Source organism: Triticum urartu, chromosome 4A (assembly GCF_056163025.1).
Source record: "Triticum urartu cultivar PI428250 chromosome 4A, HENAU_Tu73, whole genome shotgun sequence".
NCBI classification, from domain to species: Eukaryota; Viridiplantae; Streptophyta; class Magnoliopsida; order Poales; family Poaceae; genus Triticum; species Triticum urartu.
Window position 1 is genome coordinate 442,737,493 of NC_141876.1, and position 14,611 is coordinate 442,752,103.

Below are 14,611 nucleotides of genomic sequence, written 5' to 3' on the forward strand. Positions count from 1 at the left end.
TTGCTATCACATAGTTGCTTATCTTTCTTAGCATAAGTTGTTGGTGCACATAGGTGAGCCTAGTTGTTTTAGGTTTTGTGCTTGGCAAATTAACCGCTAGGTTTATTCCACATTTGTTCAAGCCTAAACCATAATTATTTTAAAACGCCTATTCACCCCCCCCCCTCTAGGCGACATCCACGATCTTTCAAATGCGGTTGATGGAGTCGTACTCGCGGCGATTCAAATCGCGGAAGATCCGATCAAGCACCGAACGGACGGCCCCTCCGCGTTCAACATACGTACAGCCCGGGGATGTCTCCTCCTTCTTGATCCAGCAAGGGAAGAGGAGAAGTTGAGGGAGAACTTCGGCAGCACGACGGCGTGGTGGTGGTGGAGCTCGTGGTTCTCCGGCAGAGCTTCGCTAAGCACTACGGAGGAGGAGGAGGTGTTGGAGGAGGGAGGGGCTGCGCCAGGGAAGGGGTACGGCGGCCCTTTCTCTCCCTCACTATATATAGGGGGAAGGGGAGGAGGAGCCGCCCTAGGGTTTCCCTAGGGGAGGGCCGGCGACCACAGGGGAAACCCTAGATGGGTTTGGGCACCCCCGCCCCTAGGAAACTTGCCCCCCAAGCCGGCAGGGGCGGCTGCCCTAGGGGAGGCACCCCCACCTCTACAGGTTGCGTGAGATGGGGTGGGAGGGGTGCACATGCCCTTAGTGGGCTGGTGTGCCCCCTTCCCTTGGCCCATAAGGCCCCCCAACGCTTGCCGGGGCCTCCGAAACTCCTTTCGGTCACGCTGGTCGTCACCCAGTACTCCCAGAACAATTTTGGACTCCAATACCCTTTGTCCAATATATCAATCTTCACCTCCGGACCATTCCGGAGTTCCTAGTCACGTCCGGGATCTCATCCAGGACTCCGAACAACCTTCGGTAACCACATACTATTCCCATTACAACTCTAGCGTCACTGAACCTTAAGTGTGTAGACCCTACGGGTTCGGGAACCATGCAGACATGACCGAGACATCTCTCCGGCCAATAACCAACAGCGGGATTTGGATACCCATGTTGGCTCCCACATGTTCCATGATGATCTCATCGGATGAACTACGATGTCGAGGATTCAATCAATCCCGTATACAATTCCCTTTGTTCATCGGTATGTTACTTGCCCGAGATTCGATCGTCGGTATCCCCATACCTCATTCAATCTCGTTACCGGCAAGTATCTTTACTCGTTCTGTAACGCATGATCCCGTGGCTAACTCCTTAGTCACATTGAGCTCATTATGATGATGCATTACCAAGTGGGCCCAGAGATACCTCTCCGTCATGACGAGTGACAAATCCCAGTCTCGATTCGTGCCAACCCAACAGACACTTTAGGAGATACATGTAATGCACCTTTATAGCCATCCAGTTACGTTGTGACGTTTGATACACCCAAAGCACTCCTACGGTATCCGAGAGTTGCACAATCTCATGGTCTAAGGAAATGATACTTGACATTAGAAAAGCTCTAGCAAACGAACTACACGATCTTGTGCTATGCTTAGGATTGGGTCTTGTCCATCACATCATTCTCCTAATGATGTGATCCCGTTATCAACGACATCCAATGTCCATGGTCAGAAAACCATAACCATCTATTGATCAACGATAGTCAACTAGAGGCTTACTAGGGACATGTTGTGGTCTATGTATTCACACATGTATTACGATTTTTGGTTAATACAATTATAGCATGAACAATAGACAATTATCATGAACAAGGAAATATAATAATAACCATTTTATTATTGCCTCTAGGGCATATTTCCAACAGAGGCGGCCACAAGGGTGGAGGGCGCGCCTAGGGGGGTAGCGCGCACCCCCCAACCTTATGGGCCCCTCGGTGACCCCCTGACCTAGATCTTCCTCCTATATATACTCATATACCCCGTAAACTTCCAGAGGAGCCACGAAACCACTTTTCCACCGCCGCAACCTTCTGTACCCGTGAGATCCCATCTAGGGACCTTTTCCGGCATCCTGCCGGAGAGGGATTCGATCACGGAGGGCTTCTACATCAACAGCATTGCCTCTCCGATGAAGCGTGGGTAGTTTACCACAGACCTACGGGTCCATAGCTAGTAGCTAGATGGCTTTTTCTCTCTCTTTGATTCTCAATACCATGTTTTCCTCGATGTTCTTGGAGATCTATTCGATGTAATACTCTTTTGCGGTGTGTTTGCCGAGATCAGACGAATTGTGGATTTATGATCAGCTTATCTATGAATATATTTGAATCTCCCCTGGATTCTTACATGCATGATATGATATCTTTGCAAGTCTCTTCGAACCATCGATTTGGTTTGGCCAACTAGATTGGTTTTTCTTGCAATGGGAGAAGTGTTTAGCTTTGGGTTCAATCTTGCGGTGCTCGATCCTAGTGACAGAAGGGGAGCCGGCACGTATTGTATTGTTGCAATCGAGGATAACAAGATGGGGTTTTCATCATATTTCTTGAGTTAATCCCGCTGCGTCATGTCATCTTACTTAATGCGTTACTCTGTTCTTATGAGCTTAATACTCTAGACGCAGGCAGGAGTTGGTCGATTTGTGGAGTAATAGTAGTAGATGCAAAATCATTTCGGTCTACTTGACAAGGACGTGATGCCTATATTCATGATCATTGCCTTAGATATCGTCATAGCTTTGCGCTTTTCTATCAATTGCTCGGCAGTAATTTGTTCATCCACCATAATAATTTCCATCTTGAGAGAAGCCTCTAGTGAAACCTATGGCCCCGGGGTCTATTTTCCATCATATAAGTTTCCGATCTATAATTTTAGTTTCTGATTTACTTTCTTTGCAATCTTTTACTTTCCGTTCCATAAACCAAAAATACCAAAAATATTACTTTACCATTTATCCATCTATATCGGATTTCACTTTGCAAATAACTGTGAAGGGATTGACAACCCCTTTTTCACGTTGGGTGCAAGTTGGTGTTTGTTTGTGCAGGTATTCCGTAGCTTTTCGCGTTATCTCTTACTGGATTGATATCTTGATTCTCAAAATTGAGGGAAATACTTACTCTATTTTGCTGTATCATCCTTTTCTTTTCAAGGAAAAAACTAACACAAGCTCAAAAGGTAGCAATATGTCTTAACTCGAGTTTTGAAAAAATAAACCATTGAAGTTCTGGACCATTTATGGGGAACATTACGAAGGGCTCGAGCCATCTTGTGCACATGTATATCCAGCATGGACCTATGCGTGGAGATCGAGACCTCGGGTTAGCCGCCTTGTGCACCCAACTCACAACCTAGCGCACACACGCCCCATTTCCTTGGGTCGGCCCAATAAGCGTGTTGCCCTCTTGTTGACGGTTGAAGGTTTGACCGTTCACTGGTTGACCATTGACTTTTGGTAAAATAATCTTGAACTTGATTTTTTTTCTTGAATTTGAAAAATGTTCATAAATTTTTAAAAAGTTCATCAATCTGAAGAGCAAAGTTCGGGAATTTGAAAAAGTTTACGTATTTTAGAAAAGTTCGTGAACTTCTAAAAAGTGTGTGGATTTGAAAAAGGGAAAAACTTGCGTTCAACTGACCAATCTTTTATCTTACGTCCGGTCGTCCACTCGTGCCACGCATCTTGATTGGGCCCGCGCACCACATCTCTCCTTCATCCTTATCTTCGTGGAACGCTCGCCACAAAAGCGTATATGTAGCCTACTTCCATTCCTGCAGCTGGTCACCTGTTTCAGAAAGCAAACCACAACAAATGATATGTTGGAGACCGACTAGAAGGTAACTCTGTCGGCGTTGGCCTCCTTGACCATGGTGGAGCGACCAGGGTGGCCGGGCACGAGCGGTTGTCATCGATGCCGCTCAGCGGGGAAGAGCCTCATCCAACGAACCCAAGAGGGACTGCGACAATGACGCTACAATCTTTGGCGGACGACACGCATCCCCCTTGCCACTTCCACTGCGGTGTGAGCCCGGCAGGTGGTTTCCGTCGGCGGCGGGCAAAGCGAGTGCAGGACCAGTGTCGCAACACCGTCGGCTCAGCCTGGCGCAGTGAAAGCCATGTGCCCGCCAAGCCGTGCTACTGCACACCCATGAATTTCTGCAACAACGGTGAAGTTGCAAAACGATGACGACAATGATGCTAGTGTTGATGCATCAACATCTCTTATTGCAAAAAAAATCTGCAACATCCTTCATGTTGCAAAAGCCTTTTCTGCGACATCATCTATGTCAAAAAGTTCGAAAAAATTCTGCAACACAACCTCTGTTGCAATAGTGAGGAACACAGAGTGTGATCCTTCGGAGGGAAAGGTTCTGCAACATTGCCTATGTTGTAATAGTTGAGGACGAGGTTGGGTCAGATATCGTCAGATCTAACGGTTGCCAAGGGGGCGGATCTTTCCGGCCGATGCGTAGCAAGCCCTCGTACATTTGAAATAAAAAGAGTACATGAATTTGAAAAAAGATCACAAATTTGATGAAGGTTCACATATTCGAGAAAAAGGTTCACTAGTTTATTAAAAAAAATGGAGAAAAAAAGGAGAAAAACGAACAAAAACTAGTAGAAAAGTCTCATCTCATCAGAAAAACGTAGGAAAAAACCTGTACAAGAAGCAGCTTATAGCTAACCGGAGCTCGCTGGAGCGTTACATGGGCCGACTCAGGATGGGTGCGCGTTTAGTTTTGTGTTTTGTTTAGTTTTCCCATTTTCACGTTTGTTTTTCCTTTTACTTTTCATTTTTAAATTTTCCTGCATGATTTCTTTTGGGTTTTTCTTCATTTTCCAGTTTTATGTTCATGTTTTTATTCTTTTTCAAGTTTTATTCCTAATTTTTTAATTCTATATTTTTTAAATTAATGACTATTTGTCAAATTCGCGACTTTTAAAACTTTTTATACAATTTCGAATTCACAAACATTGTTTGAACTTGTGAACGTTTTCCAAATTTGTGCACATTTTTTGAATTCATGAACTTATTTTAATTTCATGGACATTATTAGAATTTGTGAACTTTTTCAACATTTTTTGAATTCATGAACTTTATTTGATTTTATGAGCAATTTTTGAACTCATGAACTTTTTTTCAAATCTGTGAATGTTTTTGCACTTCACAACTTTGTTGAATTCGTGATTTTTTTAAAAAATTGTGAACGCTTTTTGAATTCATAAACTATTGAACATTTAAATTCTTGAACATTCTTTGATTGTGAAGTTTTTTAGAATTCATGAGCATATATTTGAATTTTGCGGCAGTGTTTTTGAATTAGAAAACCGACCCAGGTAAAAGAAACCAAGTGTAAAAAAAAAAAAGGAACCCGCGCTCCTGGGCCAGCCCATTAGCTAGATGTTGTGAGCGCTCCCCTTATACTTATGGCATGAAGCGATACATATCACTGCCTGCTTAAGGCGCCGAATAGGGATTGGTGGGAAGATCTACATGGTTTTCTTCCTCGTTCGTCGCCAGTTTCGGGCATTTGGAATCATATATACTTAAGTGATTGATCTCCACTACTTCTGTTTATCTCAACATGCATACATACCACATCATCAACTTCTCTACTTTCATTTCTCTCAACATGGATCTCCACATCACCATCGACGAGATCGCGGAACACGCCAGATTCTGCAGCGCAGCATCCACCGATTTCACCGTGTCTAAACCAAGGGGCACCGCGGAAACGGCGCGGCGTGTGCAACCATGCTTCAGTTTTGGCTCGCCGAGTTGAGCCTGCCCAAGCTGCGGCCGTCTGTGGAAGGCAGTCGTGGAGCGTGCTAGGCAGAAAGCAGCCTGTGTTAACTAACCTACCTGCGACTACGAGATTATACGTGTGGCCGTACGAAGTGACTAGGACTTTTCTCTCAGAAAAAAGTGACTAGGACTTGGGTCACTTCAAGGCCGACGGAACAAGTGAACGATCGACGGAGCGACGGAGCGAGCCCACTGGGTTTGACTCTATGCCTCGTTCTTCCACGGACACAGCCGCCCCCCTTGGCCTTGGGTGTGGTGTCAGGTAGTTTCGCGCATAAGGAAAAGAAAGGCGATCGCGATCTTGTCTGCCAGCGAGTGCATCCTTCCGCAGCCGCCCTCCGACGGCTCTCCGCTGACGGTCGTTGGTAGTAAGGTGGGTCGTCGGAGACATATATGTGCATTGTTTTAGATATAGTTGTTTAGGTTTTTAGATTATTTATCGTCTTTCTCTGGGACAACATTAGCGATTAAACTAGAAAAATTCAGATCCTTTTCTGACGAGGCGGTCAATCATATGATTGGGGGTGGATTTGAATACCAGTCTGTCTAAGCAACGACGGCGTGGTGGCGGAGACATCTTTGTGGTGAACTTGTGTCATCGGGCTCTGTTGCGACGACGTTTACTCTAACGCCGGCGCAGAGCTTGAGAGGTAGCACAGAAGCGGACGCAGATTATGGTCTCCATCGACGACATTTGGAAGATATTGGATCGTATGTTGGATTTGTGTATAGATGGCAGGTATGGTTTCCTCCTCCACATCTTAGTCGTGTGTCGATGACATTTATGAAGTTCGATGGCATGTCTAGAGTGTTGCCCCGGTCTGACGAACGGTAATGGTTTGCCTTTGATGAGCCACCTTAGGTCCACAAAGTTGCACATGGAGCCGCTTCAAGTTCGGGTGAGAAGGTAATCCGTCATATTTTTTATAGCTGTTGTGCTGATGTCAGAGACAAATGACAGGCGTGATTTTAAGTTCAGAGGATTCTTTAGTCTTAATTGTAATTTTCTTACTTGGTTGGTGTTTTTTTTGTGCAAATGCTAGCATTTTGTTGCCTTTTCAGATTTGTTGGTTAGGTTTATGTTTGTTGTATTGTATAATTTTTATTATGGTATAAATGAGAACATATTACCATGTACTTCCTCCGTTTTATAATGTAAGAAAAATGTTTAGATCATGGCATGAAGGGAGTAGAAGATAGTTGTTTCGCACATGCAGTTATTAGCTTTATGATTCAGCTAATCAATTAGACCAACTCTAATGGGGCAACCTATTTCGTCCGCCTGCGTCTGTTTGCATCGGCGCGGATAAAAGTGGCGGCCCAACGCGCCGACCCAAACCCATATCACGTCTGCTTCGCGTCCGCACTGACGCATTTGCGGCCTAAATTTGCGCCTTAAATACGGTGACGCGGATGCGGAACAGACGCCACGCGCGTCCTCTCGGCGTCCGCCGCGTCTCCACCTGACGGCCGTCCAACTACCCGCTGCCTACGCGGTCAGCTTATTTTATGATCACGGACCCACGCGTCAGCGACGGCGGTCGTCCTTTTTTAAGCCGACCATGCGGCGGGGCAGTCTTCATCCAAACTCATTGTCCACATCTAGCCAGCTCTGCTCCCCCGTCGCCGGCAAACCCTAGCCACCACCGCCACAGCGAGATGGGGCTCACATGGCAGATGGGGCAGCTACATAGTGCTGCCTTCATTGTACATGCCCTGACAGGCTTAAACTTGCTACTCACTTCATATGCGATGTGAAGGATATAATACATATAAATTTGTTCATTATGGATCGTCCGACCAGGATGTATTTTCTTTATTTTTTGCGCCAAAAGAAGCTACTGTCGACGAGATTTTTAAAATTAGCGAAGTGTCCTTTTCATATACTGGCAGCGAGAGGCAGCGATCGAAGGCATCAGCGGTTACATCATGGGCAAATGCTGACGCGTGAGTCGTTCGTGGCGGACTCCTGCACGTTTGCACATGCATAGGCGCCTCTTTTGTCTGGGAGCGAAGCACTTGGAACTTTGGAACCAGGTTTCAAGCTGAGGGCGGAAAGGACGAAACCCGTGGGAGGTTTGGGTTTGCATAGGGCGGCCGACGCTGTTTCAGTTCCCACGTTGCTTTCTCTGCAGCGGCTCCACTGTCCAGTCCTCTTCCTATCTTCTTGTTTTCTTTTCCGGGAGTGGGCTCCAACCTTCTTGCTAATGGATCTAATTAACACCAACATTATCCTAACACGTAGCTAGGGCAAAAGCATGTTGTACATGCCAAGTTAGTGCCACATCACTTGACGAGGGGCATATCTCATAGCTTAACTTGCGCATGTATAGTTGCACGAGGTTTACCCGAAATTATTTCTTCTTTTTTCTGTGAATTGAAAACAGCATGCACAGGCTACTAGTCGTCGAGGGGGTTCCTTTGGATCCATTTCACATTGATAACGCACACTCTTCCACACATTGCCCCAAATGCCTCTGGACCATCACAATGTCTGACAATTTGTCATGTATTTGATCCCGCCGAGGTACTTCTTATGTTCTCTACTTGCAAACAGAAATGACAACACGTGCCCGAGAGAGTGAGGATTTTAGTTTTGCTCCCGTCCTTCATGGAACTCTTTATTTTTTTCAAAAAAGTTAAAAGGTGTGTTTATGATTTATTTATTTTTTGACTTGAACAACACGAGTTCTACTTTTACATTAAAAAATAGAAGTTTTAGAAAAACTCAGTTAAGCCAAGGGGGAAACCCAACGGGCAGCGAGAAACTCATGTACAAGAACCTGAAAGAGAAAGATCCCAGCCTACGTCTACGTGCCCCTGGCAGCCACCGCCCTGGTGGCCTCGTAGAACATCTTGATCTCATCTCTAATCAGTCTAGCAAGCGCGATCGCGACAACTCTTTGTGCTGAAAAACCCCGCGGTTTCTTTCTTTTCCAAATATTCCACGCAATGTAAGTTGCAAGGAGGGTGATCTCCTCCCTGACCTTTTCCTTGGTCCTGCCGCCTGTGCACAACCTAGACCACCATTCTTCAATGGATGTTGTCGAAGAAGCCACTACACCAATCCTGTCATTAGATTGTTGGAACTGCATCCAGACTTCTTTCGTAAAGCAGCAGGTCAAGGTGATGTGACCGGGCGTCTCCTGTTCTTGGTCACAAAGACAACAAAAGTGGTTGTGCGGCAATCCCCTTACTCGTAGTCGATCCGCCGTCCAATTTCTGTTTTGGAGAAACAACCATAAGTAAAATTTTACGTTCCTCTCCATCTTGCCCCTCCGCACCTTGGCCAGTCTATGGCTATCGATCAGCAGTGATACGCGGACGACAAAATTCAGACGATTTACAGACAACACATACATCCAGCCGGACATGCGCATGAATGAGCAGGGTACCGGCCGCTGGATTTCCAAGTCGTGCATAGATCGGGCAAAAGCATCGTGTGTGGAGCAATTTCGGCTATCAATTCTTGCCACAAATTGGGCATCATAAGCAAAGGCGGCCGAGTAGACCCGATTAGCAGTTAGGGTCCAATGGATCTTGTCTTTATTGTTCGTAGGAGTCACCATCTATAGCCGCTCCCATAGTTGGACAAACTGACTGAGCTGCATTTCCATTGCAATTTTTTGTAACCCTTGCATTCATCTTACATTGTGAACAGACATGAACGTCGCCTAGGGTGTGTGCGCTTCAAAATAATTATGATTTCGGCATAAACAAATACGTAATAAAACTAGTGTTTAATTTGTTGACGCCAACCATTCAGGTACCTCGCGTCGACGTGGCTTGCATGGTTGGCTGGTGACTTGTCGATGACTGGGTCCAGAATGTTAGTGACACACGGGTGTCTGTGTCTGGGTTTACTGTATCTTTCGGAGGTCATTGACGTACGGCGACCTCCACCTCTCGGCATTCAAGCATGACAGTGCGGTGCGATTCACCATCGTCCGTGCACGAGTTGGTCTCGCCTCCGCGGCCGCGTTGCACACCCGACCAGGCAGGGCAGGTCGGCAGGTTCCGGACGGAATCGAGTCCGACCCGTGTGTGCCTGTCCACCTTTTTTTCTTCTTTTGAACGTAGTGTCTGCCTGTCCACCTTGCGCAGCAAACAAGACCCAAAACCGCGACTTGCGCAGCAAACCAAAACCGCTGTCCCACGCCCAGCCCCAGCCCCGGCCCCCAGGGAAGGAAGGGAAGATCTCGCCACCAAAAACGAAAGAGCATTCATTGCCCGCGGCGAATCTAATGAACACATTCTAGCCTCGTGCCACTGACACGTGCACCTACGCGACGCGCGGCCCCACCGGGCAGTACCCGGGATGGGTGCGCTGCGCACCGGGCCAGTCCCCACCGCCGCCCGTGGTTTTCCTTTCGCCGAAGAAAAGCAGGCGAGTTTTGCACGAGCACCCCCGTCTTCCCACGAAACCCCCGATCCCCATCCCGTCTGCAAGCCAAGCCAAGCCCAGGTATAAATGGAGGACGTCTTCCCCTCCCAGAAGACCACCAAACCAGCACACGTCAACGGAACAGCTTAGCAAAATCCCCACCAAGGTGTAGAATATTCCCCAAAACCCCACGTCCCCTCCCTCTGCCGCCGCTCCCACTCCACCAGTGTGCCACCCGGATCGATCGATCGATCGACAGCGATGGACACCCACATCGGCTCCGTCGACGGGCCGTCGCCGGCGGCGGTGAACGGCGCGGTCGGCTGCCCGGCGTCCGCGCCGGGGTGCCCGATCATGTCCTCCCACCCCGTGGTCTCCGCAGGCGAGGCGTCGCTGGGGCGCCACCTGGCGCGCCGCCTCGTGCAGGTCGGCGTCAGCGACGTCTTCGCCGTGCCCGGGGACTTCAACCTCACGCTGCTCGACCACCTCGTCGACGAGCCCGGGCTGCGCCTCGTCGGCTGCTGCAACGAGCTCAACGCTGGCTACGCGGCCGACGGCTACGCGCGGGCCCGCGGCGTCGGCGCCTGCGCGGTCACCTTCACCGTCGGCGGCCTCAGCGTGCTCAACGCCATCGCCGGCGCCTACAGCGAGAACCTGCCCGTCATCTGCATCGCCGGCGGGCCCAACTCCAACGACTACGGCACCAACCGCATCCTCCACCACACCATCGGCATCCCGGACTTCTCGCAGGAGCTGCGCTGCTTCCAGACCGTCACCTGCCACCAGGTACCTACGCACGCGCGTTTCCTCAACATGCATTGCCCCTTCCTCATTCGATTCCTCCCTCTAATTTGTTGACGAGATCTCGCTGTTCTGCTGTTTGTTTGTCGATTCAGGCGGTGGTGACCAACCTGGACGACGCGCACGAGCAGATCGACACGGCCATCGCCACGGCACTCAGGGAGAGCAAGCCGGTGTACCTCAGCATCAGCTGCAACCTCCCCGGGCTACCTCACCCCACCTTCACCCGTGACCCAGTCCCTTTCTTCCTCGCCCCCAGGTACCAACTGCCCCTACTCTGTTCTTATCCCAAGTCTTCGTTTCCGTGTACGTAGTGCTTTGAATCTGATCAGAGGCTTGTTTCCCGATTATTGTGCCAACACTTTATCTTGGATCATGGAACGTTTCCCCCCAATTTTCTACTCCGTGCTGGGAGCTTAAGATTTTATCACCACAAAAATGTGCCCAGTTGAATCATTAGCGTTGAGAATTTCAGATCGTGAATTTTGGTGTTATCTGTATCTGAAGTGACCGATGCACTTAACAGAGTACTGTTGTAATATGATTGTATTTGAAGCCATCTGATGAACTGAACTGTGTTGTGAAAAATTACAGGATGAGCAACAAGATGGGGCTCGAGGCTGCAGTGGAGGCAACCGTCGAGTTCCTGAACAAGGCGGTGAAGCCAGTGCTTGTCGCCGGCCCCAAACTGCGCGTGGCCAAGGCGGGGAAGGCCTTCGTCGACCTTGTGGACGCCAGTGGCTATGCCTATGCTATAATGCCATCGGCCAAGGGCTTTGTGCCAGAGACGCACCCCCACTTCCTCGGCACCTACTGGGGCGCCGTCAGCACGGCCTTCTGCGCCGAGATCGTCGAGTCGGCCGACGCCTACCTCTTCGCAGGCCCCATCTTCAACGACTACAGCTCTGTTGGCTACTCGTTCCTGCTCAAGAAGGACAAGGCCATCATCGTGCAGCCTGAGCGTGTCATCGTCGGGAACGGCCCGGCATTCGGCTGCGTCATGATGAAGGAGTACCTGTCTGCATTGGCCAAGCGGGTTCAGAAGAACACCACCGCCTACGAGAACTACAAGAGGATCTTCGTGCCTGAGGGCCATCCGCTGAAGGGCGAGGCGAACGAGCCGCTGCGTGTCAATGTGCTCTTCAAGCACATCCAGGACATGCTGACGGGTGACAGTGCAGTGCTCGCTGAGACCGGTGACTCCTGGTTCAACTGCCAGAAGCTCAAGCTGCCCGAGGGCTGCGGGTGAGCTTTCCTGATTCTACTTACAATCTTGTGATGGTGCATACTTCCTCCTTGTTTGTCTTGTCTTGTGCTAATTAAGCAGGGTTGGTTGGTTGTTTGCACGCAGGTATGAATTCCAAATGCAGTATGGCTCGATTGGATGGTCAGTGGGTGCATTGCTCGGGTACGCGCAAGGGGCGAGTGACAAGCGTGTCATAGCCTGCATTGGTGATGGGAGCTTCCAGGTGAGATATCCCTCGATCTGATGATCTCTGCTGCCGCGTGCTGCAATCTGTTTGCACTGCGTGCTGACGTCCGGGGAATTCCGTTGTCTGCAGGTGACAGCACAGGATGTGTCAACTATGCTGCGGTGCGAACAGAACAGCATAATCTTCCTGATCAACAATGGCGGGTACACGATCGAGGTGGAGATCCACGACGGGCCTTACAATGTCATCAAGAACTGGAACTACACCGCCCTTGTGGAGGCCATCCACAACGGGGAGGGCAAATGCTGGACTGCCAAGGTAAGCACTGCATTCTTTTGTCCATTGCATAGGCCAATGTAAGCATCAGAAGGTGGAGGCGAGCTTGCGGAACTGCTGCTGATGCATGCTTTTGTGTTGCGCAGGTGAAGTGCGAGGAGGAGCTGACGGCGGCGATAGAGACGGCGCTGGGGGAGAAGAAGGACTCTCTGTGCTTCATCGAGGTGATCGCGCACAAGGACGACACCAGCAAAGAGCTTCTGGAATGGGGCTCCAGGGTCTCTGCTGCCAACTCCAGGCCACCCAACCCCCAGTAGACCAAGCACGCCTGCATCACTAGTAGTCGCAGCCAGCAGCACGTTGCCATCAAATAATGTTGAACAGTTTATCTTTGCTCTTCTGTTATGTTCTTAGTTTTGTGCCTACTAGTTACTTGTGAGCTGTGGCCATCGCCTGTGTTGTATCCTGCCAATGCTAAGAAGATCATGAGATATTTTTAGCTTGCCTCAGCTATTTGTGTGTGTGTGCCTTTTTCTTTCAAAATGTGCTGCCAATGTAGTTGAAAATCACGAGCTACTCCTGAGTGGCTCCTTGAGGAATCTAGAAGCGCAATGCTACATGCATGAACACAGAATCTTGCAGATAGGATACTTTTGGTAAGAAATTGAGCTGATAGTGGTAGCTAGTAGTGCAACTTTTGGAGCAGTTCGGCCCTTTTTCTAGAAAACAGGTACTAATTCTGGAGCAAGTAGGCTTGGCGCTTTGCTCTCGGCAAAGGAAAGCCCTGCGTACGTATACATGCATCTGCTGCATCTCCTGGAGCTACTGTGTTTGTTTGTGGGTTTTGATATTGCCACCTTGTGCTGCTTTCGCCGGCTAAAAGACGGACAGCGTGGCAACGGATCGGCCAATCAGCCATTTAATCACCTATAAAAGCGAAAGGCATGCCCTGCGTTTATGTGGGAGCCACACCGCAAATATCAGAGTCTGCTTTTTGAGTAGAAAAGTGAGATAACGACAACCTTTGAAGTTTCCGCATGTAACAAGGACACGGGACAGGGTATCCGCCGCTACGTGGTGTGGTTCATCTGCCCCTTGTTTTCAATGCGTCACAGCATCTCCAGCAGCCCCAAGACGCCCTCAAAGCCACTTTTTTGACGCCGGCAATAAAATATCCCCTACTCACGTCCCCAAAGCCTCGCTTTTCGCGGCATTTAGAGAAAATTGACGCCGCCAGTCCCATCCCAAACCCAGCCCCCGGGGAGCAGCTGGGCGTGCCGGCGATGCCTTCTTCTTGCGGTTGGCCCACCGTCGGCCTCCCACAACCTTTCTCCTCTCGCCTGCTCCTCTCTCTCTCTCTCGAGCGCGGAGCGCGTCGGCGCGGGGCGGAGCGGCGTCCAGCTCAGACGCGCGTGGTCGGCGTCCGGCGTGCTCGAGGCGAAGGCCAGCCCCAAATCCCTCTCTAGCGCTTCGTAGCTGTCCGGGGAGGCGGCTGGCAAGCCAGCGGCAGGGCGAGCTCGGGCGAGGACGAGCGGGGCCGCGTGCGAGGCAACGCGGCACGGGGCCGGGTAGCGGGAGGTGCGGGGGACCCGACGACGAAGGACCGGGGCGCAGCCGGTCCGGGATGAGGCGGGCGCGTCGACGGAGGCTCCTGCCACCTCGGAGCAGCAGCCGGCTCGGGAGCAGGGCCGGACGTGGGCGCGCGAGATGGCGTGGCTGGGCGCCGAGGGCTCGGGCGGAGGCCAGGCCAGTGCGAAGACGGCCGAGGCGCGGGCGGAGCCGGCCGGCGCAGGAGCGGAGGCCAAGCGGGGCGGCGCAGACCTGTGCGGAGTCGGGTCCAATGCAGGCGCAGGACGAAGCGACCACAGCGAAGCGAGCGCGTTGACGTCGGGGCCGAAGATGCAGGGCGTGCGATGGAGGAGCGAAGAGGCACGGTCGGAGCATGCTTGAGCTGACCGACCGTTCGCGTG

The 14,611-nt window shown here is 50.3% G+C and overlaps 1 protein-coding gene across 1 annotated transcript; it reads left to right on the top strand.

Moving 5' to 3' along the window:
• The first annotated feature begins 10,209 nt into the window (after window positions 1-10,209).
• Window positions 10,210-13,150, top strand: LOC125552069 (Thiamine pyrophosphate dependent pyruvate decarboxylase family protein). Its single transcript, XM_048715534.2, has 6 exons — window positions 10,210-10,917; window positions 11,028-11,191; window positions 11,527-12,177; window positions 12,284-12,401; window positions 12,495-12,683; window positions 12,788-13,150. Exons 1-6 carry the CDS (start codon window positions 10,393-10,395, stop codon window positions 12,956-12,958), a joined length of 1,818 nt encoding a protein of 605 aa, XP_048571491.1. The 5' UTR covers window positions 10,210-10,392; the 3' UTR covers window positions 12,959-13,150.
• The last annotated feature ends 1,461 nt before the right edge of the window (window positions 13,151-14,611 follow it).